This window comes from Balaenoptera musculus, chromosome 6 (assembly GCF_009873245.2).
Source record: "Balaenoptera musculus isolate JJ_BM4_2016_0621 chromosome 6, mBalMus1.pri.v3, whole genome shotgun sequence".
Taxonomy (NCBI): Eukaryota; Metazoa; Chordata; class Mammalia; order Artiodactyla; family Balaenopteridae; genus Balaenoptera; species Balaenoptera musculus.
This window is the reverse complement of record NC_045790.1, coordinates 59,104,352-59,129,094: the sequence shown is the minus strand read 5'-3', so window position 1 is coordinate 59,129,094 and position 24,743 is coordinate 59,104,352. Positions and strand designations below refer to the sequence as shown.

Below are 24,743 nucleotides of genomic sequence, written 5' to 3'. Positions count from 1 at the left end.
TTTCAAATGTGTGCTCTTTCCCTTCAGTTGTTCTTGGTACACAGTTTCCAAGAACTCTACAATGCATTTTAACATCTTATTCTACTGTTTATAGATGTGAATATACAGATTGTCACCTCCATTCAGAAGAAATTGAGTTTATTACTCACTGAATGTTTTTCTTAAAACTCTTTTTTTAATATTTATTTTATTTATTTATTTTTATTATTTTTCGGTTGTGCCAGGTCTTAGTTGCGGCACATGCGGGATCTTCGCTGTGGCATGAGGGATCTTTTTTAGTTGCGACGTGCGGACTTAGTTGCGGCATGCGGACTTCTTAGTTGTAGCATGCATGCGGGATCTAGTTCCCTGACCAGGGATTGAAACCGGGCCCCCCTGCATTGGGAGTGTGGGGCCTTACCCACTGGACCACCAGGGAAGTCCCTACTCACTGAATGTTTGAAAATGTAAAACATTATTCTCCATTATGTAGTGACTAAGTATTCGTGTATGGTACATTCAAAGGACAACTCAGTGTGACTTTCTGTAGTTAGCAAAATGTTTAAAGCACTCCAACCCCATTGCTTTTCAGTGCACCTGCAGGAAAGACATGGTGAAAATTTCAATGGATATCTTTGTGAGGAAATTTCAGCCAGACAGATACCAGCTTTGGAAACAAGGAAAGGATATATATACCATTGATCACACGAAGCCTACTCCAGAATCCACCCCTGAAGTAAAAGCATGGCTGCAGAGGAGGAGGAAAGTAAGAAAAGCATCCAGGAGGTAATGATCCCGCCCACACCCCATCCTACTTGTACTTACTCAGTTAAAATGGGTCCTTGAACATAATGTTCTCAAAGACTATTTATTTGCTTTTTTTTCTGTTTATTCACCATCAGTTTACTTAATATCTTATGAAAAATTTGAGGCAAAGTATTTTTAATTCTTTGGAAGTATAATAAATAAATAGAATATAAACAGAGATGTATATTGTATTTGAGAATATTTTTGAAGTTGCAATGCATGAGAAATAGAAGAATTCTAGACTTTCTAAACCCCTTACATTAATGTATTTAAAGATTTATCAGTGCCCTCTATTCATCTCCTTATTTTTGTCAACTTCAGTAACTCAATTTCCAACTTTTTTATTTTGCTACTGATTTTGACTTTTAGTAGTTTTCTTCTTCATTTGTCAAACATTTTCTCATTGGGATGCCTATATATTTTGCTACATTATACACACTTGGCTTTATTCTTTCACAAGATGTAAATCAGAGCATGTGGTGTTTCTGTAACGTGGTTGTCCCTGTGTACTTTAATCTACATTCCATTTTTGTGGCCAGTGCCATTTCAAAAGGCTTTAGGCCTGTCGTGGTCATCTTGCTGTCTTAAAACACATTAAATAGTGTGTGTTACGTTGCTCAGGTCCTCAGGCAACCTTTTTAGACTTTTATATTTTCCAGGTTTATATTACATTTTTACTCTCCAGTATTACTCACTGTTTTTCTTTCAGATTGTAAAAGTAATATTTATGCATTGGAGAAAATTTGTAAAATAAGGAAAAGAATAATGAAGGAGTCCCAAATCACCCATAACCTCACAATCCAGAGATAACCAGTGTTAACATTTTGTATATATCCTTTACATATATATTTTTATTTATTATATAATATTATATACATTTCCAAAATTGGGGCCATGCTCTATTAATAATTTGATGACCAGTTTTGCGTTTTTTCATGTAACTGAATGATTTGCTTACAACGTAATTTCTAATGCCTGCATGTATTTAATCTCCTGTATTTGGACCTGTAGCTCGTTTCTAGTTTTTTGCTACTAACCAAATAACACTGTAATTTTAAGTCTTTGCCCACACTTCTGTTGCTTATTTTCTGACTCTCTCTCTCTTCCCCCTACCCCCAACAATTTATTTTCTGCTATTTTAGAATGCTAGTGAGTGGAGGAACCTTAAGAACATGGAGTCAAACCAGCATTTTATAAGAGATATACTTGACGCACAGAATTAGTTAGTAGCAGAATTAAAACCCAGGTGTTCTTATTTCACCCTACAGTCTACAGCAGTAGTTTTCAAACTTTTAGTTTTCAAATCAGTTTAATAGGTTAGGAACAACATTTTAAAATTAGGAAGTAAAAGAGAATAAAATGCATTGTAGTTCTTCCCATGAGGTAAGGGTAAGTATTAATTCATGACATGTGTGAGCATGTGTGTCTGTGTGTATTGTGTCATCATCTGAAATGTATAACTTACTGTGGGTTGCATTCAAAAAAGTTTGGGCAACACTGATTTAGAGAGTCACTGTGTTTTGTAAATGTGCGAATCCGCATTGCCAAAAAAGTTCACTGTGGAAGGAGGCAGTAGTCAGTCTTGAGTTCAGTAGCCAATAGCACATCTTGAGAATTGTTCTTTAATGGACAGAAAACACAATACTCTCATTAGGTGTATGATCTGGTCTCTTAGTTACTAACCACAGTGGTCCTTGTGGGTTGACATTGAATATAGATCTTTGACATTGAACAGATTCGAAGTGCCTTTCAGTAGGTTAAAATAATCAGTGGTCTTTGCTCACCCAGTTAGAAAGCCTCATGTTAAGGGGCTTGTTTATTATGCTCACCTTTGTGGTTTGATCATCGAGTTTGCTGATCTCCCTTAAGTAATATGCTATATCTAGGAAAATCTAATGAAGGGAATGATTCACTGAAATCTCAAAGAGATGTCAGCCATCTTATTGTAAGTGTACTATGCTATTCATAATGTAGAGATATTCCACGTAGGCCACTGCATGGGTTCTCAATAAAAGTGATGATGATACCAATACTGTTACTTCCAGCAGCAGCCAAAGCTAATTTACATAGGTTATCCCTGGCTACCCCCTTTATCTTATCTATGACTTCCTATAGAAAAACACTAATGTGTTTTCTTGTGTGTGTGTGTGTACTCTGAAGTACATGTGGTTTTGATTTGACTTGTAATTCTTCTTAAATGAAAGTGTTAGAAATGTGTCATATACAAAAGGCATCTGCAACAAAGCTATCAAGTGACTTGCTGGAAAATACTAGAAGAGGAAAAATTTAAAAACAGCATCCACTCTGAAAATAAATAATATATTGATATAAGATGTTAAATACATATGGTTAGCCTTCCTCCTCTCTTAATTCCTTTAGCTAATGATAATTGGCATTTAATCTTAATGCTTTTCATGCATATTTCAGAATTATACGAAACTCAGGGAAATATAGCCACCAGTTCACCTTGGAATGTAAATAATCTACTCAAATTTTAACAATAGCTTTATGGAATCTCCTCATTTCCTTTTTCTTTCTTCATTATCTAAATAATATTTGCTTTTATCCTTATGTCATCATTTTCCACTTTATTTTTATTTTGAGCTTTAATATTGTTATAAAATTTTAAGTGATTTTCCAATAATGTTTAATAATCAATAATATTTAATAATCAATAATGTTTAACAACTTAGAGTTGTTTTAATTTTAATTTTTAGTAAATTGTTATTAAGACTCTTGTTAACATTTCAATTTCAAATTTGATCTATTCATTGTGAAGATTATCTTTGTATAATGTGATTAAAAACCAATCAGTTTTTTCTTCTCTTTTTTCATTAAGTGAAAATAAAATTTGTATATATGTTTTTTCCTGTCCATTGGAAACATTGTGTTCTGACTCTAGCTTCTTTTGTTAAAAGCTTCCAGTGCACTAGTTCTCACTCTAAGAGGCCTAAGAATGAGGAGGACGAGGAAGTGTCAGCTGCAGTTGATGTCAGCTGCCCCACTCCTGACCCAGACCCAGATGAGCTCAAGGACAGTGAAAAGCCAGAAGAAGCAGTGAAACTAGCAAACACAGAAGCACCTTCAGAGGAAGAGGCCTCTGCTAGCAGGATGCAGCTGGATCACAATTTATCAGATAATATCAGATTCGCAGGTGAGAAACTAGCTGATTATGTTTCACATATTAGTAGATGATTGTTGATCTGCCTTAAATCTGTGTTTACTAGGGCAGATATGTTACTTTTCCACATAGCTTAACCAATAAGCTATCTAAAATGATGCGGTAACTCAATCAAAAGGCCAAGGGAGTGTTATGAAAATCAGAAGCACCACTGCTACGGGTAATGGAATTTTGAGGCAAGCAGCCAGCAGTGCCTATTTAGTTTAATAAAAAAGAAGATTCTAAAATGAAAAAAATTTATTTTTAGTGCAACTCAATTTATAATATACAATACGTCTTTTGGAAAGCTTCTCTTGAATTCACATGGAATAGAGAAAACCAATTATAGATAATTCTTTGCAGATTCTTAGCTTCGACTTAATTTTAAGAAGAAAATAAAGATTAAGGTTTTACAAAAGAACAGCAAACATCATTCAGTCCTGTGACATGTATATATAGTCCCCTAGCTGTTTCTCTGCACCAAAGCCATCATCTGTAAATCTCAACTGCTTTGCTTTTCCCCTCTTTTATAGCATCTTTCTCTGAAACTATTTTAATGCTTTGCCTCTTTAATAGTTGTTGGAGATTTTGTCCTTTTCGTAATCGAGCTTGGTGGTAATTCCTGTCTCTCTCTCATACCCCTCCTCTATTGTATCCTTCAATTGTGGGACTCTCCCAAATCCAGCCACCCCCTTGCTTCCTCTTTGTTCAAGGCACATTATCTCTTGTCTGGACTGTTGCAGAAATTCCTTCCTTCCTGTTTTGCCTGTGTCCACTCTAGTCACCCCTACTAGTCAGCTCTCCATACGGCAGTCATAGTGATCCATTTAAAAGACATGGTTTGTCTTGTCCCTACCACCTTCTTGCTCTTATTGCACATAGAGTAAAAGAAAAGGTCTTGATCATTGTCCTAGTTAGTCGGATCCTTGGCTGCTTCTCTATTCTTACTACCTTTTGCTCTTGAAATATCTATGCTAACAGAGTTTAAATCATAGACATTTTTTTCACTGAGTTTATATTTAATTGGAGAGCTAGACAAATAAATATATAATTCCTATCTAGTGTGCTAAGTGCCACTAGTAGAGATGGCATAGGGTGTTCCTGGAATACCAAGGAAAGACCTGAAACAGACAGGAGGCTGGACTGGCAGGGTTTCTTGGAGTAGGTGATATCTGAATTGACTTGTGATGAACACATGGAAGATAGAAAGCAAAGAAGGTAGGGAAGGGAATAGCAAGCAGTACAGAGAACAGGTATGCAGTGCATACAGATATTTCTTGATAGTCTCTCACCGTAGTTTTTGGTGTTGTTTTTAATCACACCAGGTTAAATTAACTACTTTACAAATTACTGGGTAGTTTAAGCTAAGGGTACCCAGGTTTATTATTTCTGTCACTGCCTGGTCTCTTGCATTTTGACTTCCAGGTTTTGAGACCTGGCAGAGCATTTAATAGAGGACTTGGCTAGGTGCAACATCCGAGCTACTATGTGATAAGTGAAATGATGCTTGTGTGTGCGCGCGTGTGCGTGTATGTGTAAGGAAGGGAGGAGGGTGAATAGAGATGGCTGTAGAAGAGACGTGCGTGTGATATTCTTCTCCTTTCATATGCTGTCATTGTATGATGCAGGATTAGTGTAGGAAATAATTTTTATTCGACCTCACAGTTTTACATGTGGTTTTTTTTTTTTAATATAAATTTATTTTTGGCTGCGTTGGGTCTTCGTTGCTGCGCATGGGTTTTCTCTAATTGCGGCGAGCGGGGGCTACTCTTTGTTGCGGAGCGTGGGCTTCTCATTGCGGTGGCTTCTCTTGTTGCGGAGCACGGGCTCTAGGCGTGCGGGCTTTAGTAGTTGTGGCTTGTGGACTCTAGAGCGCAGGCTCAGTAGTTGTGGCGCACAGGCTTAGTTGCTCCATGGCATGTGGGATCTTCCCGGACCAGGGCTCGAACCCATGTCCCCTGCATTGGCAGGTGGATTCTTAACCACTGCGCCACCAGGGAAGTCCCTACCTTTGTTCTTGAGTTACATCCTCTGAGCTGGAATGTTTCCTCAGTAGCATATATTGGAATTAAATTCTTATTTTTAGAAAGATCTCAACTTGCTATTGCTTGGGTAATTATTGTTATTGCCCTGGCTTTTGACATTGGTCTGCAGTGGAATCTCTTTTTAAATCCCTTATTTTGTCAGTAAGTATATTATTTTGCCACCTTAACAATTACAAAGGCTGCATGGTGCTTTGGTGACCTTTCCCACTCAGGTCTTTAGTGGAAATTTAGAGGGAAAGTTTGATGATAGAAATTTAGTTGAGAATAGTTCAACAGTTCTCAGCAATAACACAGTGTAAGATTTATTAACAGTCTTTTGTTTTACTCCTCAGGAAACGTCTGCCTAAGCACGTCTGTGGCAGAGAAAATCAAAACTGAGGCTGACCAAACCTGTGCCACAATTCCGCCTTCAATTCCCAGTGATGCTGACGATTCCATGTCTAGTGGCCATGTTTTGTCTAAGGAATCAGAGCCACCCAAGCTTCCATGGCCAAAGTCACCTGAGTCGTGCTCCTCTGTGGTGGAGAGTAACAGTGCTTTGACAGAGGGAGAAGAGAGTGATGTGGAGAGTCATGGGGTAGGCCTTGAACCTGGGGAAGTCCCAGAGGTCCCCAGTGGAGAGAGAAATGGCTTCAAAGTCCCCAGTGTATGTGGCAGTGTCAATTTTTACCATATTTATTGTGTTGTCAAGGCACTTTCCGAAAACAGAATGCTGTGCATCAAAATCTTGCTTTAGGGCAGAAATAACATCTCACATTATGGGTCTTAATCATATTTCCTTCAATGACCAGGAGGTAAGCCTTCTGTGAGGTCTGGCTCACATGGTAATAATTCAGAGAACATGGAACTTTTGGCCACATATTGGAGCTTAATTTTCTTACTTTAAACATTTTTCTAACACTAAACTCTTTATTTTGAGATAATTGTAGATTTATATGCAGTGGTAAGAAATAGTATAACAAGGTCTTATGTATCCATTTTCCCCCAATAGTGTCTTCTTGGAAAACTATAGTAGAATATCACAATGATACTGACATTGATCCAGTCAAGATACAGAGTGGTTCTGTCACCTCCAATAGTAGCCAGGCTGGAAATAATTTCAGCTGCAAGGCTCTGGCCTCCTTCTGCCAACGCTTAATACCTCTGGGTTGCAGGCTTCCCACAGCCTCTATTTTAAGATTAGGGCTCATCTGGTCATGCTTTTCCCTGACTCTTTCCTCATGGACTCTGAATCTAGGACCAGGCTGACCCTTCTGGTCCTGCCCACCGCGGGAATCAGGCCTTTGCCTCTTGGAAAACTCAAGATCCCTCTTGATTTCCAGCCTCCCCATTCTAACCCTTTGCATAGGGCCTCCCTGTTTCTCATATGTTCTTGTACAATGTTAATATCATATGCTTTCAGTGTAAACTTTCACTGTAACTTTAAGATTGTGAGTGTATCAGCCAAGCTACGATTGCGTGTAGTGATTGTCATAATTTGGTAACCTCTTTTGACCTGTACAACTTGATAAAGGAGTTCAAGTGGATGAGTAAGGGAAGCCTCAGATGTTTGAGCTGATAAATTGTGCTGCCACTGAACAGACCCACTTCTGGATTGCTCCTGCCCATTTCAACTCATCACAGCCTTTTGTAGCTTTAGTAGCAAGGGAGAGTAAATAAAGACATCAACTTGGAATACTCTGTTTATAAGTAGTTTTAAAATGTCCAATAAAATATAGATGATTTCCTAATTTCACCCAATAACTTTTATCATTTTTATGCATGATTGTCCTACTGAACTATAAAATATTTCTCAGAAATATCTGAGAAATAGAAAAATATGATCTAATTTATTTGAAAAGGTTGCTGAGAAATTTGAAAATAGTATTCACATACCAGTAAATAAAATTTACAACTTAATTTCACGTAGCGATTGTAGCTGGATAGATATTGGGATTCTGGAATGGTGAATAAGTCAAATGCCTGTTTATATTTGGTCAGCTTCTTTAAACTAGAATGGAACTGAAAGTAACTTTTCTGTTTCCTTGCTTTCAATGGAGGCAATTAGATTCTCAGTGCTGTTAACCTTCATCATTATCATTTCTCTGAACAAAGCCTGACTGCCTGGGAAAGCAAGTGCTGCTGTTGAGGGCTGAGGGACTTGGTTTGCTCTCATCGGAAACGGCTGTGTGGTATTCTTTTCTCATACCATGGTGTCAGAGAGTCCTTCTAAGTAATACAGACCCATTTCATTTTCGTGTAGTGTGACCAGTGCTTCTTAGTATTAAGCATAATGCTATGTGTATGCTGGTAGCAGTCAGTTTTAGTCAACCTTCTCAAGAAACATTGAGTTATTCTTTAAACAGTGTCTGTCTATCTGTCTATCTGTAACTGGACTCCATGCTTTTCCTGGAATAAATCAAATGTGTTCACACCTTACCTGCTATTCCTGCTGTCCAAAATACTCCTGCCCTAGAGAGCTAAATGTACTTTTCCCTCATTGCACTCAAGGCTCCACTCAAATGTCTTCTTGTCAGAAAGGGCTTCTCTGATGACCCCATATAAAAGAGCCTTCTCCCCATCTCTTTCCATTCTTTGTCATGCTTTATTGTTTTTGTTGCATATTTGCTTAATAATACTTCATAAATATTTACTTTCTACTTGTTTATTGTCTGTGCTCCCCCCCCCCACCCCCCGCCCCCAATCTATATTGCACTCCTTGGAAGCAGGGACCTTCTGTAGCTCACTCTTAGAACAGTGTGGCATGTAGTAAGGGTTTAATAAATATTTGTTATTGTTGACTAAGTTATAATTCCTCACATTAATTTTTAGCTGTTATAAACTACAGGTAAGTCTCATCCTGTATTATACTTTGTGATCCCAGCTTTGATTAGAATGTTCTCACACATGTTCTCACAATTCTGTTTTGGTGTCAGATGTCAGCATAGTTTCTCTCCTTCCGGGCCCTGCTTCTTCAGCTTCCTGGGAAATTCCTGAGACTCCTTTCTTTTGCAGTCAACTGTTGATGCAAACCCACTAGTTTCGAACTCTTTCTCTAACCACACCCCTGCCTTTTATGGGGAGTTGCTGCATGGGCAAGAAAGCTTGTAAGTAGTTTCTGCCTGGAAGATGTCAGGATGCACATGACTTTTTCCTTTACCTTTGAAGGGAAAATGTAGTCTGGGCAGCTCAGGACAAAAGATTTTACATAAAATTTAAGTGGTTTCAAGATGACAGTAATGTGCCATATTAAACAACAGAAACAACTTTTGATTTCCTGTTTGATCCTCAGAGAAGTGGCGATTCATTTTTGAATGGAAGGAAGAGTACAGGCTCACCTTGGCAGTATTGCCTCCTGTGTGAGGATAGAAAGCAAAATAACCTGCCACATAGTCACACATGACCAAATGCCATGGTCCTATTTTGTTATGAATATATAATCCTAAATTTAAATTAGTTTTAAAGAACTTTTGAAAACTAGCTAACTGCTGAGTTTATTGTAGGTTTGAGAAGCGTACTCTGCACTACAGATAGTGTTTTTGTTTTTTTTTAAAAATATTTATGTGTTTATTTCGGCTGCACCTGTCTTAGTTGCAGCATGCGGGATCTTCACTGTGGCATGAGGACTTCTTAGTTGCAGCATGCGGGATCCAGTTCCCCAACCAGGAATTGAACCTGGGCCCCCTGCATTGGGAGTGCAGAGTCTTACCCACTGCACAACCAGGGAAGTCCCCAGATAGTGTTTTTGTTTTTGTTTTTTTAAAATTTGTATTTATTTTTTGGCTGTGTTGGGTCTTCATTGCTGTGTGCGGGCTTTCTCTAGTTGAGGCGAGTGAGGGCCACTCTTCGTTGCGGTGCATGGGCTTCTCACTGCTCTGGCTTCTCTTGCTGCGGAGCACAGGCTCTAGGCACATGGGCTTCAGTAGTTGAAGCATGTGGGCTTCAGTAGTTGAAGCATGCAGGCTCAGTAGTTGTGGCTCACGGGCTTAGTTGCTCCACGGCATGTGGGATCTTCCCGGACCAGGGCTCGAACCCATGTCTCCTGCATTGGCAGGCCGATTCTTACCCACTGTGCCACCAGGGAAGTCCCTCCAGATAGTATTTTAATATGAAGTGGAAGAATAGTTAATTGACTCCCCTGTCAGTAAAATTATTAATAGAATGGATTTCTATTTCTTTTGACTTGTAGGTTTAAATTCCTTTAACGAAGTGTTAATTCCTCAGCAGGTGAATAAGTATAAGAGTTCTTCATAATTAAATTGCTGTAAATCATCATAACCATAGTTTTTTGTTTTCAAACAAGTGTTTAATGGTGGCTGTTTCTCCCCCATTTGTGTTCTGTAACCAGAGAATAGAAGGAGAAACCAAAACTGCTAAAAGTTGGCGCCATCCACTTAGTAAGCCTCCAGCAAGATCCCCAATGACTCTGGTGAAGCAGCAGGCAACAAGTGATGAAGGTGAGCTTGTGTTGTTTTCCAGTATTTATTCCGTAGAGACTGTATAATACTCAGAATTTATTCTGTCAGTTTGTTGTAACAAACTTTTCTAAAAAATGGCCTGGTAGAGAAGAAATCTGACCAAGTGGCAAATATATATACCATAAGGAGATCATAAGTAATACATAATTTATTTGGAATTTATATTTTAGGGATACATACTTGATTCACATAATCTAGCCATGTTAAAGTCTTCCTTTTTTTTTTGTAATTATACAGCTTTTCTTTTTTTTTTTTAAATTTTATTTATTTATTTATTTTTGGCTGTGTTGGGTCTTCGTTTCTGTGCGAGGGCTTTCTCTAGTTGTGGCAAGCGGGGGCCACTCTTCATCGCGGTGCACGGGCCTCTCACTATTGCGGCCTCTCTTGTTGCGGAGCACAGGCTCCAGACGCGCAGGCTCAGCAGTTGTGGCTCACGGGTCTAGTCGCTCCGCGGCATGTGGGATCCTCCCAGACCAGGGCTCGAACCCGCGTCCCCTGCATTAGCAGGCAGACTCTCAACCACTGCGCCGCCAGGGAAGCCCCAAAGTCTTCCTTTTTTTATATGATGGGGTAAATTGGTCATTTCTGACATTTGCCTTAAGACCCTCCAGAAGAAGCTGACAATCATTTTTCTCAAGGTATCAAATTACGGAATTAACATGCTTTGTGTTTCTTTGCATTGCCTTTGTTTTTAACTTGAATCCTTTAAATTTATTAACACCATCTGAGTAAGAAACTACATGCAGTACTTCTATATCCTGTTACACCTGGTGTGTCATGAAACATCCTTTCTCATTAACTAGATTTTACTGATGTGGCTTGGTGTGAAGTAGTTTTATTTACAACCAGTTACTATTCCTAGATGTAACGTTTATCTGTTTGTCTTACCTAGTTGCCCCTTTTACCTCTCTTTTTCCAAAAATGTTTTTTTGTTGTCTTCAATCATACCACTGACCAGCTGTTTCTTCCTTGCAGGTGTCTCATAGCATCATAAGGGTCTATTTTTTTTCCATCTCTAAAAGGATCAGTTCAAGCAGGTTTTCTGTAAAAAGCCCTTCTTTGAGATGTTCTCCTTTCCTGGTGGAAATTGTTAATCAAGTCCTATGTCTGTGAGGATGCTGTCAAGGGAATAACGTGAATCTTGGGTTCAGGCTTCCATTTAGTTTAAATCCAGTTTATCAGAGTACACATCTTTAGCAGATTTTTTTTTAACTTTTATTCACTGTCTTCTTTTATGCCACATGTTTAGTTAGAAAAAAAGATCATCAGTGTAGGGATCAGGTAATGATGGTAGCAGTCTCTGTAATACCAATTCAAGGTAGAATTCTGCCTTGAGTAATAAAAGTAATGAAACATATTTGCCTTTATTTCCGTATATCATCATGTTCAGTTTTTCTTTCTCCAACTTTATCAGATGCAGCACAAACCGTTTTCCCCTGAGTGCCAAGATAAAGGACTGTTCTGTATAAAGTAATTAATACTTAATTTACATTACTTATGGATTTTCATTACCCTTCCCCATCATAGCCTCTAACAGCATAGCTTCTTGGAAGGGAATGGGCTATCCTAACACGTAAGGAAAACTGCCTTCTCCTGTGTCATTATCTTCCCAGGAAGTTTATTTCCATGTGGATCATCATAAATTGGCCCAGAGTTTCTCCATGGAGAGCAGTTCTGATTTCGATCAGTATAGCTTGCAAAATTTCTAAATGGATTGGTTTAACGAAGACATCTCAAAAGTCTGAGGTTAAATATCTTGCTGAAACACTGGTGATTGTAGCTTTTGCAGCAGTCTCACCCTCTATTTTAATATATTAAGGACTGCTGGGGTCCTCTGGGGATTTTTGAGAATTGAGAGGAAAAATCAGAGAATTACAGTGATGGCTAAAGATTTTTACAAGCTTCCAAACAGAGAGTGGATAATATTCCATGTCCTGGAGCAAATTACTTATTTATTGGGCATTGAATGTTTTTACCGCAGCCTTCTCCCTCTGTGTCTTGTACATCTAAAAGTGAATGAAAATCATCATTATTATGATTATAATTATGTCATTATTAGACGTCATTATTAGAAAGTGACGAAGAGTGGGATTAGTGCTCATTGGGAGCACACAACTCCAAATCTAGCGTCTTTTGGGAATTTCCTAGCATAACTACTGGGCTCCTTTTGCACTCCTCTTACAGAAGTAAGTGTGTATGCCAGACAGGAGCATGACTAGATTGGAGCATCTGAGAAATTGCATCTCTAAACAGCAGTGTCCCTTATTGGTGAATGAGCATTTCTCTATTCAAGCTGGCATTTGACTCCCTAACAGAAAAGCAGCAGAGGGGAAAGATATTGATCCAGCAGCTCTGGGAGCTTATGTGCTGCTGGGAGATAAGAGTCACCTCTAAGCTGCTCTTCTCAAAGGACAGTGCAGTGGCTCTTTGATACTCAAATGGCCTGAAACTGTAGAGATCATTCTAATTGGTGGCAGATCCAGTAATTACAGGATCAGCAAGGATTTCCTGACTCTTAGCCTGTTCTTTCCTGGAAGAAGATTTTCCATACTTAGCAGAAAAACACGAGGGTCTGCAGTGGTGGAGCAGAGTGGGGAGATACCTAAGAAATGAATTGATGTTTCAGAGTATATAGCATTTTTACATAAAAACTAATATCTAATTCATTCTTTTTAGGAGGATGAAAAACTGTCTCAAATGTATAGTACATATTTATTATTATTATTATTATAAATTTATTTATTTATTTATTTTTGGCTGTGTTGGGTCTTCATTGCTGCACGCGGGTTTTCTCTAGTTGCGGCGAGCGGGGGCTTCTCATTGCAGTGGCTTCTCTTGTTGTGGAGCACAGGCTCTAGGAACACAGGCTTCAGTAGTTGTGGCATGTGGGCTCAGTAGTTGTGGCACACGGGCTCAGTTGCTTCACGGCATGTAGGATCTTCCCAGACCAGGGCTCGAACCTGTGTCCCCTGAATTGGCAGGTGGATTCTTAACCACTGCACCAACAGGGAAGTCCCTGCATATTCATTATTTGTAGTTTAAAAGAAATTACTAATCTGTCTCTGTTTTTCTTTTAACTGAAGTGTTTTTCAGTTCTCTTTTCCCTTAAGTCAGGCAGCTGCCCAAGGTGATCCTGAAGCATGGATTAATATTCTATATATTTTTCTGTTTTTTAAGTTAATTATACAATGTTGAATTGAAACAGACTTGAAAGAGAAGTGCTTGGGTGGGTCGTTTTAGTTTTGAAACAAAAAACTACAGGGTATGTATCCATTCTGGGTATGCATCCATTCTCCTCTTGTGATGTGTCACTATAACAGCATGTTCCCGTTCTCCGATTTCAGAGCTTTGTGGTTGAGTGTCTACAGGGACTGGGGTGTGTATGCAGCACGGGTGAGCCAGGGAGGCTCTGAGAATAACACCTTGCCTGGCCTCAGAAGGCCCTGAGTGTGAGAGGATGGACCCTGGCCGGGCGGGAAGCCCAGAAATCTGCCATAGTAATTCTTTTTCTTTGGTTGCCGAAGATGTCTGCCCAAAGGCTCTCACATGTTTCCCTTAATATTACAGATTCGATTGAGGATAAGTGACTTTAAGGCTGTTCATGATCCAGTACCAACTTCTCTCTGCAGCTTCATTTCCCTCAGCTACCCAACGTGAATCCTCCTTTCCATCCATTCAGACAACTGTTTGTTTTTTCTTCTGAGTATGTCTGCTGCTTTATGCTTTCGTGCTTTACCTGTGATGCACCTTTCCATCTTGGAACCATTCTCACCTACTTCTCACCACTTACCCCTCCTTTCTCTTCCTTCTCCTCTACTGTCCTATTCCATCTATACTTAGCTCTAGCATATCGCTTGTCATCTTACATTGTGCTTCATTATTTTTCTCTATGTCTGTCTCCTCACTCTCACTCCTTTTGTGTCCCCACTCCAAGTCCAAGGTCAGTCTGTGGTTTAACTCACCTGTGGATCCAAAAGCAGGAAGTCCTTGGTGATTAGTAACCTTGAAATCAGCCATTAAAAAAGATAATGAAATACTTTGATATAACGTATGCTGTCATGTTAAAAGGAAAACCAAAATTCTTGTCCAGGAAATATTCTCTCTCTATATACGTGCATAGAAGAACATACAGTTTTAATTAGCTGTAGATAAAATATGTCACCTAACTCAGTTTTGTATCCTGAATGTGTGGGAATCCTCTTTCTACTGTGCCAAATCCTAGAACCTACTCAAAGTTAATATGAAGCTGACGTGTTGCAGATGTGGCCAGTGCTTTGGAGACCTGAGGGCCCCCAGAGTAACGATTGGGATAGTTGCTTAGCTAGCACCTTGGTGTGTATGTAGGGATGTGTGTGTGTGTGTGTGCGCGCGCGCACTCATGTGCGTGCGTATGTGTATTTCCTTCCCAGTTTGAAGGCATTCTTATTCAAAAATTTTTCACTCATGTATGCTTTTTCTGACTAGTTTTCATTGGCAGCAGTTTGTGCTGACACAAACTCAGGACTTTTCCTGAACTGACATTAGGCTAATAGACATTGTACATTGACATCCATATTCTGAACATGCATTTTATCCATCCCCCTGCCTTGCCCTTTATGGTTCATTGTTTGGTCTTTGAACTTCTCCTGCACACATATGTACGGTTTTTAAAATTGAAGTATAGTTGATTTACAGTGTTTCAGGTGTCATGCATGTGTTTGTTTCCCACCTAAAATTTTATTTTTACTACATTTGTTTCCGGTATAAATTTTCCAACTTTTCCTACTATTGACTTACAGTATCTTCACTGCTTTTGTACTTACTGTGTACATAACCCCCTTGGTGAAGTGATAAGGTTAGTGTTGTTTCTAAAGCAACTGTAAGGGAGAATCCCTACAAACACACAGGAGACCTCATGAACGTGGCAGTGGCTGACGCAGTGATACTCTACTCATTGATTCCCGTGTTTGTTGGTGTTAATTTGAGTTGACATACTAATGCTGTCTGTGGAGTTTTGCTGGAGACTTAGAAAGTTAAGTTGAAAGTTTATAAGAAAATATACAAGATTGTTATCAGGTGATTTTAGTTCTCTTTTCTTTGCTGATGACTTTTCAAACTTTTTGTAATAAATACATTTCTCTTATATTTGGGAAAAAAAATATTTTAAAGAGACAGAGAGTATGGATGTGATGTACTGGATTACCAGATAATCCTCCAGTTACAAAAGAATCAGAAAAATAATTGATAAATAAAACAATCAACCTTTATACATGCATGGAGAGGCAAAAGTAACAAAGTGTCGTATTTCTCCATGTCTGTGATCACGGTCAGCCAGCTCCAGTGCTCCATTAGCTGCATGACCCTCCATGCTTTGGCTCTGTGCTTACCAAGTGAAGATTATAGCAGCATCCGCCACATGGAGCTCTTAGGAGGGTTAAAAGACTATGTGTAAGGCACTCAGAACAGTGTCTGGCACATAATGAATGTTTGTTGTCTTTGTTGTGACATGATGCGGAGGAGCAGGAGGAGGGTGATAGCTGAGCTTTCGAGAAATGAGGGAAATCCAGAGGGGATTCAGAGCGAGATGACATTCAGGTGGGTAGGAGAGAGTGAATGCCATGCCGTTTGGAGGAAGTATGCCAGGACTGGAGTGGAGGCTGGGAAATCAGAGCTAAGACCTCATAGGATCCCCCAGACTCATAAAGCAGGACTCCTGAAAGCCTAAGCCCTTAGTTAAGGGTGTGCTAGGGAAAAACTAAAGACCAAAATGGACCATAGGCCCAGGCAGAGGACAAGAGGTCCTGCTGCTGGGTCTCGGCTTGGGTGGGGAAAGAGGATAGGATAAGAGAAAGTCACCCTGACAATTCTTAACCATAGGGCTGCCGTCACATTTATGCCTCTTATTCCAATCAGAAATTTAAAGTAAAAGTGCCTCCAGGGCATCTAGCAGAAGCAATTGCAAAATCTTTTGAACCCACCTGAATAGGAGTTTAGTTGACTAAAAGACAGTAGATGCTGACTGAAGTCCTGGCTTTGTCCCTTAGAAGTTTTTCGACTTCTGGCAAGTCTTCTCTCTGGCCTCAGTTTCCTTTTGTGTAAAATGTGAGTCTTGGTTTTGAGTAATTAGGGCTCCTAACCTACATGTCCATGAATGGATATTTGACATTTCAAATACCCTGAAATAATGTGGTGATATGTTGAGCTCATCACCCTGGGACCAAATTTTTATTTGTAACTCTTCAACTATAATTTTATACGGAAAGATTGAAAGATGCCAATACCCATCTGTACTGTGTTTACCCAAGTGCAGAGGTGACGCCACCTACACGTTTGAATATTGACAAGATTCAGATTAAAGCGCTGGTTATGGCTCTGATTTTCTTTAATCTGAACTGTCTGGATAACTCTTTCTAAATCATCAGTTCAGCAAGTGCAGTACTGTAATGAGCTGTTACGGATCTCTTTGAAATTAAAGACAGCTTAGATCCTGATCCTATCTCTGTAATGTCTGCATGCCTTGAGGGTTACATTAAAAGTGTATTTCAGGCAGTGTTACAGCAATTTATTTTTTGGACAGTCTGTCTATATTAATATTATAATTCATTTAGCAATAGATTAAATATTTAAATATAGAGATGGAAGAGGTGGAAATTGCTACATTAATTAGAGATTATTCTTGGAGTTTGGCCATTATGTAACCTATTTAAGCTACATTTTCAGTTATTTTGAAGAATAAAATGTGTACATTTAAGTACATTTAAGCAAGGAAAATCTCAGGAACTCACATCTGACAAAATCTGATTAATTCCTCAATGTTTTTCTCTGTTTCACACTCATTTTGTGAAAACATTCATGTTTATAATGCAATTGAATGATAAATTGGTCCTAAATATGTTTTCCCAAGACTGATTTCACTTTATTAGAGATTTTTGTTTTCTTCTGGGATTTCCTGATATTTCCTGGGTATTTTCTGAACTTTACCCTGTGTCATTTGGTAACTGTTAGTTCTGTTGGTGCAAAAGCTGGCTTTTGGGCACTTTGTAATCATCCCTCAAATAAAAGGACATTACTTTGAATTGGCTGTTTCACTTTATCTTTGGCAGACAGATGTTTTGGAGAATTATGCCCTCCTGCCCCTGGCATGCTGTAACTCCCTCCTTTCTAAGAGCATTGGTATAGGTTTGCCAATCTTCATTTTGTAAAAAAATTTTTATTTCAAAGATTTAAGTGGATATATTGACCAAATATAATAGTGATGTCTTTTATTGATTCAAATTTAAAAATGTTATTCTAAGTATTAGATTAAATTAAAAATTTGTTTTAATACCAAAAACATTTTTGCCCGATGGTAATGGGCACCTGTGTTTTTGGTTAGCAACCTGAGACCTGCCTTCTAGTCTCTCCTTGGCTGTTAATGGCTGTATGGCCTTGGAAAACTAAGTCATGTAACCTTCTAAGGCTTATCATGTGTTTACTCATATGTATGATGAAATTGTTGGATTAGTGATCCCAAAGTTTCATTCAAACTCTAAAAGTCTTTAATTCTATCACAATATAATAGGAAGAAACTATCACAACATTTAAAATCAACTGTACTGCCCCCCTCCAAAAAATAAAATAAAATAAAATGTAAGGTCCCCAATCCTAATATACATATGTAATAGGAGAGGATACTGTGTAGTCCTCTCGCTTCATGCTAGCCTTTCTTGGAAAAGCAAAATAGTGAAGTATAAGAACATTCCTCATCAACAGTGTTTCCCCTCTGTAAAAAGTCCTTTTCTCTGCCAGTTTTGAAAAACAAATGCTGTTTTATGATCGTTGCATGTCATGCTCCAAATGTTATTAATTTTTACATAACGATCTCTTCTTTGTTCCATCAATTCTTATTAGCTTGAGGTAATATTATACTTTCATAATAAGCACAGTTATATTTCTGTCTGTTTAAGCAATAAAAGAGCAACTTCAGCAGATTACTAAGCAGATTGGCTTGGAATGTTTGTTGATAGGTCACAACCAGTGTTTTCCTGCATTATGTGGACATAAAACATTAGATGTTGTTGGCACTCAGATTTAATGGATATTTTATCTAGCACTTAGCTTTGTAATAAACAGGCATTCTCAGTTTAGCTTGATTTTTCTGTTAGCAAATCCCATTGGAGTCCCAAGGGCATTGACCTTTTCTGCAATATAGGGAATAAAAATAAAAAACACCTTGCCCTTATTATGGAGTGGCTTGGTAAAGGTTTGATTGAATTAGACAAAAATGCACTAGCTTTTTAACTCATGTTACACGGTTGCTTTCTGTAGTTTTCAGAATCAATCTTGAGACTTTTTTAAAGTGGTTGGCATGAAGTCTTATGATCAGATGTCTACAAGTGCTGAAAGCATTGGGATTGTAAAATGATAGTCAAGACTTTGATTTATTTGAATGCATGTGTGCCTTGCTTTACTCTTAAAGTCTTGTAGAAAACATCTGAGGAACAGCTTTTGATATTATAATTGTGTGGTTTATTCCATTCTTTAGAAAAATAAATTATTGTATTAGGTTGAAATGTATGAAACTGCTGATATTTGATTTTCATATATCTTCATGTATTACTTTACATTTCCTTAAACTTGTACACAACCCCTTCTCCCTGGAGACAAGGATGTCTTACCCTATAGGCCATTGAATTATCCTGTGTTTTGTACTACATTTTCGGCATTTTTAGTTCTATCTTTTGTTTGGTTGTGAAACTATGAATATCGAGAATAAGCATGCAGTTTGCAAAGTTAATGTAGCTTTTAAAATTTAATTTTATAATTACTTTATGATCTTCATTTTCTTTGTTTTGTCTCTGACTATTGAAAACTTAACCTGGGCTGGCAATGTTTTGCAGGCTGACATTTGGGGACCATTGTCATGGATTTTAGGAAAAGACTTTTTACTTCTGGGAGGGTTGTTAAGTAATATGTGTAAGGCTCGCAAATAGTGAGTGGTTAGGAAGTGGCTCACTTTATCATCATTTAAATTCGATATAGTATTGTTTTATTCTTTTTCTTTTTTCTGATTCTTAGGTTCCCAGTTTTAGGGAAGTGATGAGGTGACTTTTTTTAATACATACCACATGGACCTCTAAATTCTACATTGTTTTACTCTTCATGTTTGGTTTGGTTTTGTTATGGGGAGACATTTTCAAGATTGAAAAGTGTATGGATTTTTGTTTTGCTAATAAAAAAGTAGAAACCAAAGGAGAAAAGGTTTGTGATGATATATGAACATATTTGAATATTACTCAAATATTTCTATAGTTGTTAAGGTCTTTCCTTGAGGAATCATACTTTATGATGCCTTTAAATGAGTTAGCCAAGGATCTGGGGTAAGAATCTTCTTGGGAGAAAACAGTGAGTACAAAGGCCCCAAAGGAAGGCAGTTAGTGTGGCATGTTTGAAGAACAGCAAGAAGAACCCCTGATGGCTTTGGATGTGGAACAACAGAATGAACGTTTGCTGCCTTGTCCTCTTCTTATTTCCGTACATCCTCTCGAGTAGTCCACACCCTTGTTTCTCTAGTAGTTGTCATTGTGGCTGCTCTGCATGAAGTTCTCTGTCTCCTTAGCAGCCGTTTTGTGTGATCTGCCAAGTGACACCTCTGTTAGTTCTTGGGTCAAAGTGTCTAAGGGTCCTGCTGTCCTTTACACAGATGACCAGAGCTGGCTTTTAGCTAAGAGGAGCAATTTTTTTTTTTTTTTTTTGCAGGTAAAGTGCAACGTACCAGTTGTTCTTTGCTTGGAGATCTTGTTTTGGCCATTTTAATATAGATGCTGTTAATGAAATAGTTTAAGAAACTGAAGGGTTCTTCCATGGGAAGTTTTGAACTCCTTGAAGGCAAAGGACTGTTGATTTTTGTTTTTTATCTCCAGCATCAGCCATATTGCCCAGTACACAATAAGTTTCATATGCTGTCTTTCACCTATCTTTGATTTGATTCTCAGAATAACTTCCTTTTGGTGCCATGTTGTCAGCTAGTTTTCCAAAGATATGCCAGCTTTTTTTTTTTAACATCTTTATTGGAGTATAATTGCTTTACAATGTTGTGTTAGTTTCTGCTTTATATCAAAGTGAGTCAGCTATACATATAAATATATCCCCATATCTCCTCCCTCTTGCATCTCCCTCCCATCCTCCATATCCCACCCCTCTAGGTGGTCACAAAGCACTGAGCTGATCTCCCTGTGCTATGCGACTGCCTCCCACTAGCTATCTATTTTACATTTAGTATTGTATGTATTAGTCCATGCCACTCTCTCACTTTGTCCCAGCTTACCCTTCCCCCTCCCCATGTCCTCAAGTCCATTCTCTGCGTCTGCGTCTTTATTCCTGTCCTGGCCCTAGGTTCTTCAGAACCATTTTTTTCTTTTTTTAGATTCCATATATATGTGTTAGCATACGGTATTTGTTTTTCTCTTTCTGACTTAGTTCACTCTGTATGACAGACTCTAGGTCCATCCACCTCACTACAAATAACTCAATTTTGTTTCTTTTTATGGCTGAGTAATACTCCATTGTATATATGTGCCATGTCTTCTTTATCCATTTATCTGTTGATGGACACTTAGGTTGCTTCCATGTCCTGGCTATTGTAAATAGAGCTGCAATGAACGTTGTGGTACGTGACTCATTTTGAATTATGGTTTTCTCAGGGTATATGCCCAGTAGTGGGGTTGCTGGGTCATATGGTAGTTCTATTTTTAGTTTTTTAAGGACCCTCCATACTGTTCTCCATAGTGGCTGTATCAATTTACATTCCCACCAACAGTGCAAGAGGGTTCCCTTTTCTCCATACCCTCTGCAGCATTTATTGTTTATAGATTTTTTTTTTAAACATCTTTATTGGAGTATAATTGCTTTACAATGGTCTGTTAGTTTCTGCTTTATAACAAAGTGAATCAGTTATACATATACATATGTTCCCATATCTCATGCCTCTTGCATCTCCCTCCCTCCCACCCTCCCTATCCCCCCCGCCCCCAGGTGTTCACAAAGCACCGAGCTGATCTCCCTGTGCTATGCGGCTGCTTCCCACTAGCTAGCTGTTTTACATTTGGTAGTGTATATATGTCCATGCCACTCTCTCACCCTGTCACATCTTACCCCTCCCCCTCCCCATATCCTCAAGTCCATTCTCTAGTAGGTCTGTGTCTTTATTCCCGTCTTGCCGCTAGGTTCTTCATGACCTTTTTTTTTTCCCTTAGATTCCATATATATGTGTTAGCATACTGTATTTGTTTTTCTCTTTCTGACTTACTTCACTCTGTATGACAGACTCTAACTCCATCCACCTCACTACAAATACCTCCATTTCGTTTCTTTTTATGGCTGAGTAATATTCCATTGTATATATGTGCCATGTCTTCTTTATCCATTCATCCGATGATGGACACTTAGGTTGCTTCCATGTCCTGGCTATTGTAAATAGAGCTGCAATGAACATTTTGGTACATGACTCTTTTTGAATTATGGTTTTCTCAGGGTATATGCCCAGTAGTGTGATTGCTGGGTCGTATGGTAGTTCTATTTTTAGTTTTTTAAGGACCCTCCATACTGTTCTCCACAGTGGCTGTATCAATTTACATTCCCACCAACAGTGCAAGAGGGTTCCCTTTTCTCCACACCCTCTCCAGCATTTGTTTATAGATTTTTTGATGATGGCCATTCTGACTGGTGTGAGGTGATACCTCATTGTAGTTTTGATTTTCACTTCTCTAATGATTAGTGATGTTGAGCATCCTTTCATGTGTTTGTGGGCAACCTGTATATCTTCTTTGGAGAAATGTCTGTTTAGGTCTTCTGCCTGTTTTTCGATTGGGTTGTTTGTTTTTTTGATATTGAGCTGCATGAGCTGCTTGTATATTTTGGAGGTTAATCCTTTGTCAGTTGCTTCCTTTGCAAATATTTTCTCCCATTCTGAGGGTTGTCTTTTCACCTTGTTTATGATTTCCTTTGCTGTGCAAAAGCTTTTTTCATTAGGTCCCATTTGTTTATTTTTGTTTTTATTTCCATTTCTCTAGGAGGTGGGTCTAAAAGGATCTTGCTGTGATTTATGTCATAGAGGGGCACATTCTTTTGAATACTTCTGTAAAAGATATTAATCTTTTTATTATCATAAATATACTCAGTGATGTTTTTGACCGAATGGGAGAATAAAGGCCTTTTTTTTTCCTGAAAGGATAAATCTTGAAATATTTTTATATAGGAGATAACTGGGTGTCTGTCTAGATTGGCTCTTTCTGTTCCAACCTGTCTTGTCATGTTAAAAGTTTAGTGTTTAGGGCATACATTTTAAGTAATTTTCTGGATGATCTTTGAAGAGATTTGCTGGAGACCCTACAGGTTATGCTGGAGACCCAGAAGGGAAAGAATCATCATCTGTTGAAGCCCTAGGTCTGTCTTAACTAATGAATAGCAGCTGTATAACTGGTAGCTCGTATACTCATTTGGCAGATGAAGGAATTGAGGTTTAGAATTATAACCAAACATTAAGACCACATAGATTACATGAATGAAACATTGTTTTAATTTATTCTAATAGGTTTGGATCAGAGCTCTACTCTTGTAACCATGCTTACCTCAAAATAGTTGAATAACCATTGTTGTAGGCCACAAAGTCAGGGCTTTTATAACGTTTCTTTCCTAATTTATTACTTTAACTGTATAATGTTTGTTATAGATTTAATCTTGTGATCACTTAAACGAATATTTTTAAGTATTATTTTTTAGTTTCTAAAAATTTACTAGTTGCACTCTTTAAAAACTTATATATGCTTTTATATGACGAGCAGTGTAAGTTGTTTTATGTAGAAAGTAAAATATAAACCCTGAATCATTAAAGTTAACAGTGTACATCTATAATAATCCCTGCGATCACGTCTTAGTGAGGCCCCCACCACGCCTTGGGAAGTGTTATTAATTGAGGGGGAAAGTTGCTCTCTAAACAATGGGGTATGCCTCTAGATTAGTATAAGTAGAAGTCTCAAGAAGGTTCTCTGAACATCTTGAGATTCTCAAGTGAATAGCAGCAAGCCTGACTTTCTTTTGAGAACCAGAAAGTTTTCTGAATTCCCTGAGCTCCCACTTTTCTAGGGACCTCCTCCTCCTTCTCTTCATATGCTCTGCAGGGTTGACTCTTTCCCCTGCAGTACGCTTGTTGCTGCTGTGGAGTCTCTGGGTCCGCCTGGGATGTACTACTGACTTGCAGACTTTATAGTTATGTATGGACAGGACACATTTCTAGTTGTCCCTTTGAGACTGATCTTTTGAGAAACAGCATTGTTTATGGTCGTGAGGAGAGGGTGGGTCCTACAAGCGAGGGTACTTCTGACAGCAACGGTGTTGCTTACTTTTCCCAGGCGCCAACTGGTGTCCTACAGTTTAGTTTCTTTCTGACACTAATGACTCAGCGTTAGCACAGCCCCTGCAGGTTAAGGACTCAGTCCAGTCTCACCAGTTGTCCCCACTTCAGATGCCAATTGCAAGTCCTTACACCTGACCATTGAGCTATAAAGTCTGGGGGCTTCCTACAGTTCCCTCCTCAGGTTTGATAATTTGCTAGAATGGTTCACGGAAGTCAGGAAAACACTTCTTACATTTACTGGTTTATAACTCAGGAACAGCCAAAAAGAAGGGATGCACAGGGCAAGGTAGGAGGTGGGGGTAGGTGTGTGAAGAACTTTCATGCCCTTTGCAGGTACATTACCCTCTTGATCCCAGAAGCTCTCTGAACCCTGTCATTTAGGGTTTATGTGGAGCCCCATTGTGGCTACACGATTGATTAAATCACTGTCTATTTGGCGATTGACTCAATCTCCAACCTCTCTCCCTTCCCCTGACGTCAGAGGTGGGGCTGAAGTGCTAACCCTCTACTCATGCATTGACTTTGTATTCATGCCTTGGTCTTTCTGGTGACCAGCCCCAATCCTGAAGCTATCTAGGCGGCCCCAGCCACCAGTCATCTCATTAGCTGACAAAAGACACTTTTCAGTTCTGTGATTCCAAGGGTCTTAGAAGCTCTTGTGTCAGGAACTAGGGACTAAGACCAAATATTAATATTTTAATCAGTGATGTTCCTCTCACCCATATCATTCAGGAAATTCCAAGGGTTTTAGAAGCTCTGTGCCAGAAACCAGGAAAAGACCAAATATATGTTTCTTTTTATGTCACAATATCATAGCGAGTATGATTTAAATAGCAAGCAGGGAGGATCATTTGGGAGAAGTATTTGAAATACATTGGCGGGACCTTGGTGGTCCAGCGGTAAAGAATCCACCTTCCAATGCA

At 38.7% G+C, this 24,743-nt stretch overlaps 1 protein-coding gene across 8 annotated transcripts in view; it reads left to right on the top strand.

The window, feature by feature from the left end:
- The window catches only part of KDM4C (lysine demethylase 4C), a 410,124-nt gene that overhangs the window by 215,481 nt on the left and 169,900 nt on the right, over positions 1-24,743 (top strand). For 7 of the 8 annotated variants that reach the window (XM_036854785.1, XM_036854787.1, XM_036854788.1 and 4 more), the window contains 4 exons: positions 572-765; positions 3,705-3,940; positions 6,324-6,637; positions 10,319-10,427. In XM_036854785.1, the coding sequence (XP_036710680.1) occupies positions 572-765; positions 3,705-3,940; positions 6,324-6,637; positions 10,319-10,427 (853 nt within the window). The remainder of the gene's footprint in view (positions 1-571; positions 766-3,704; positions 3,941-6,323; positions 6,638-10,318; positions 10,428-24,743) is intronic. The other variant, XM_036854786.1, reaches the window with a different exon arrangement.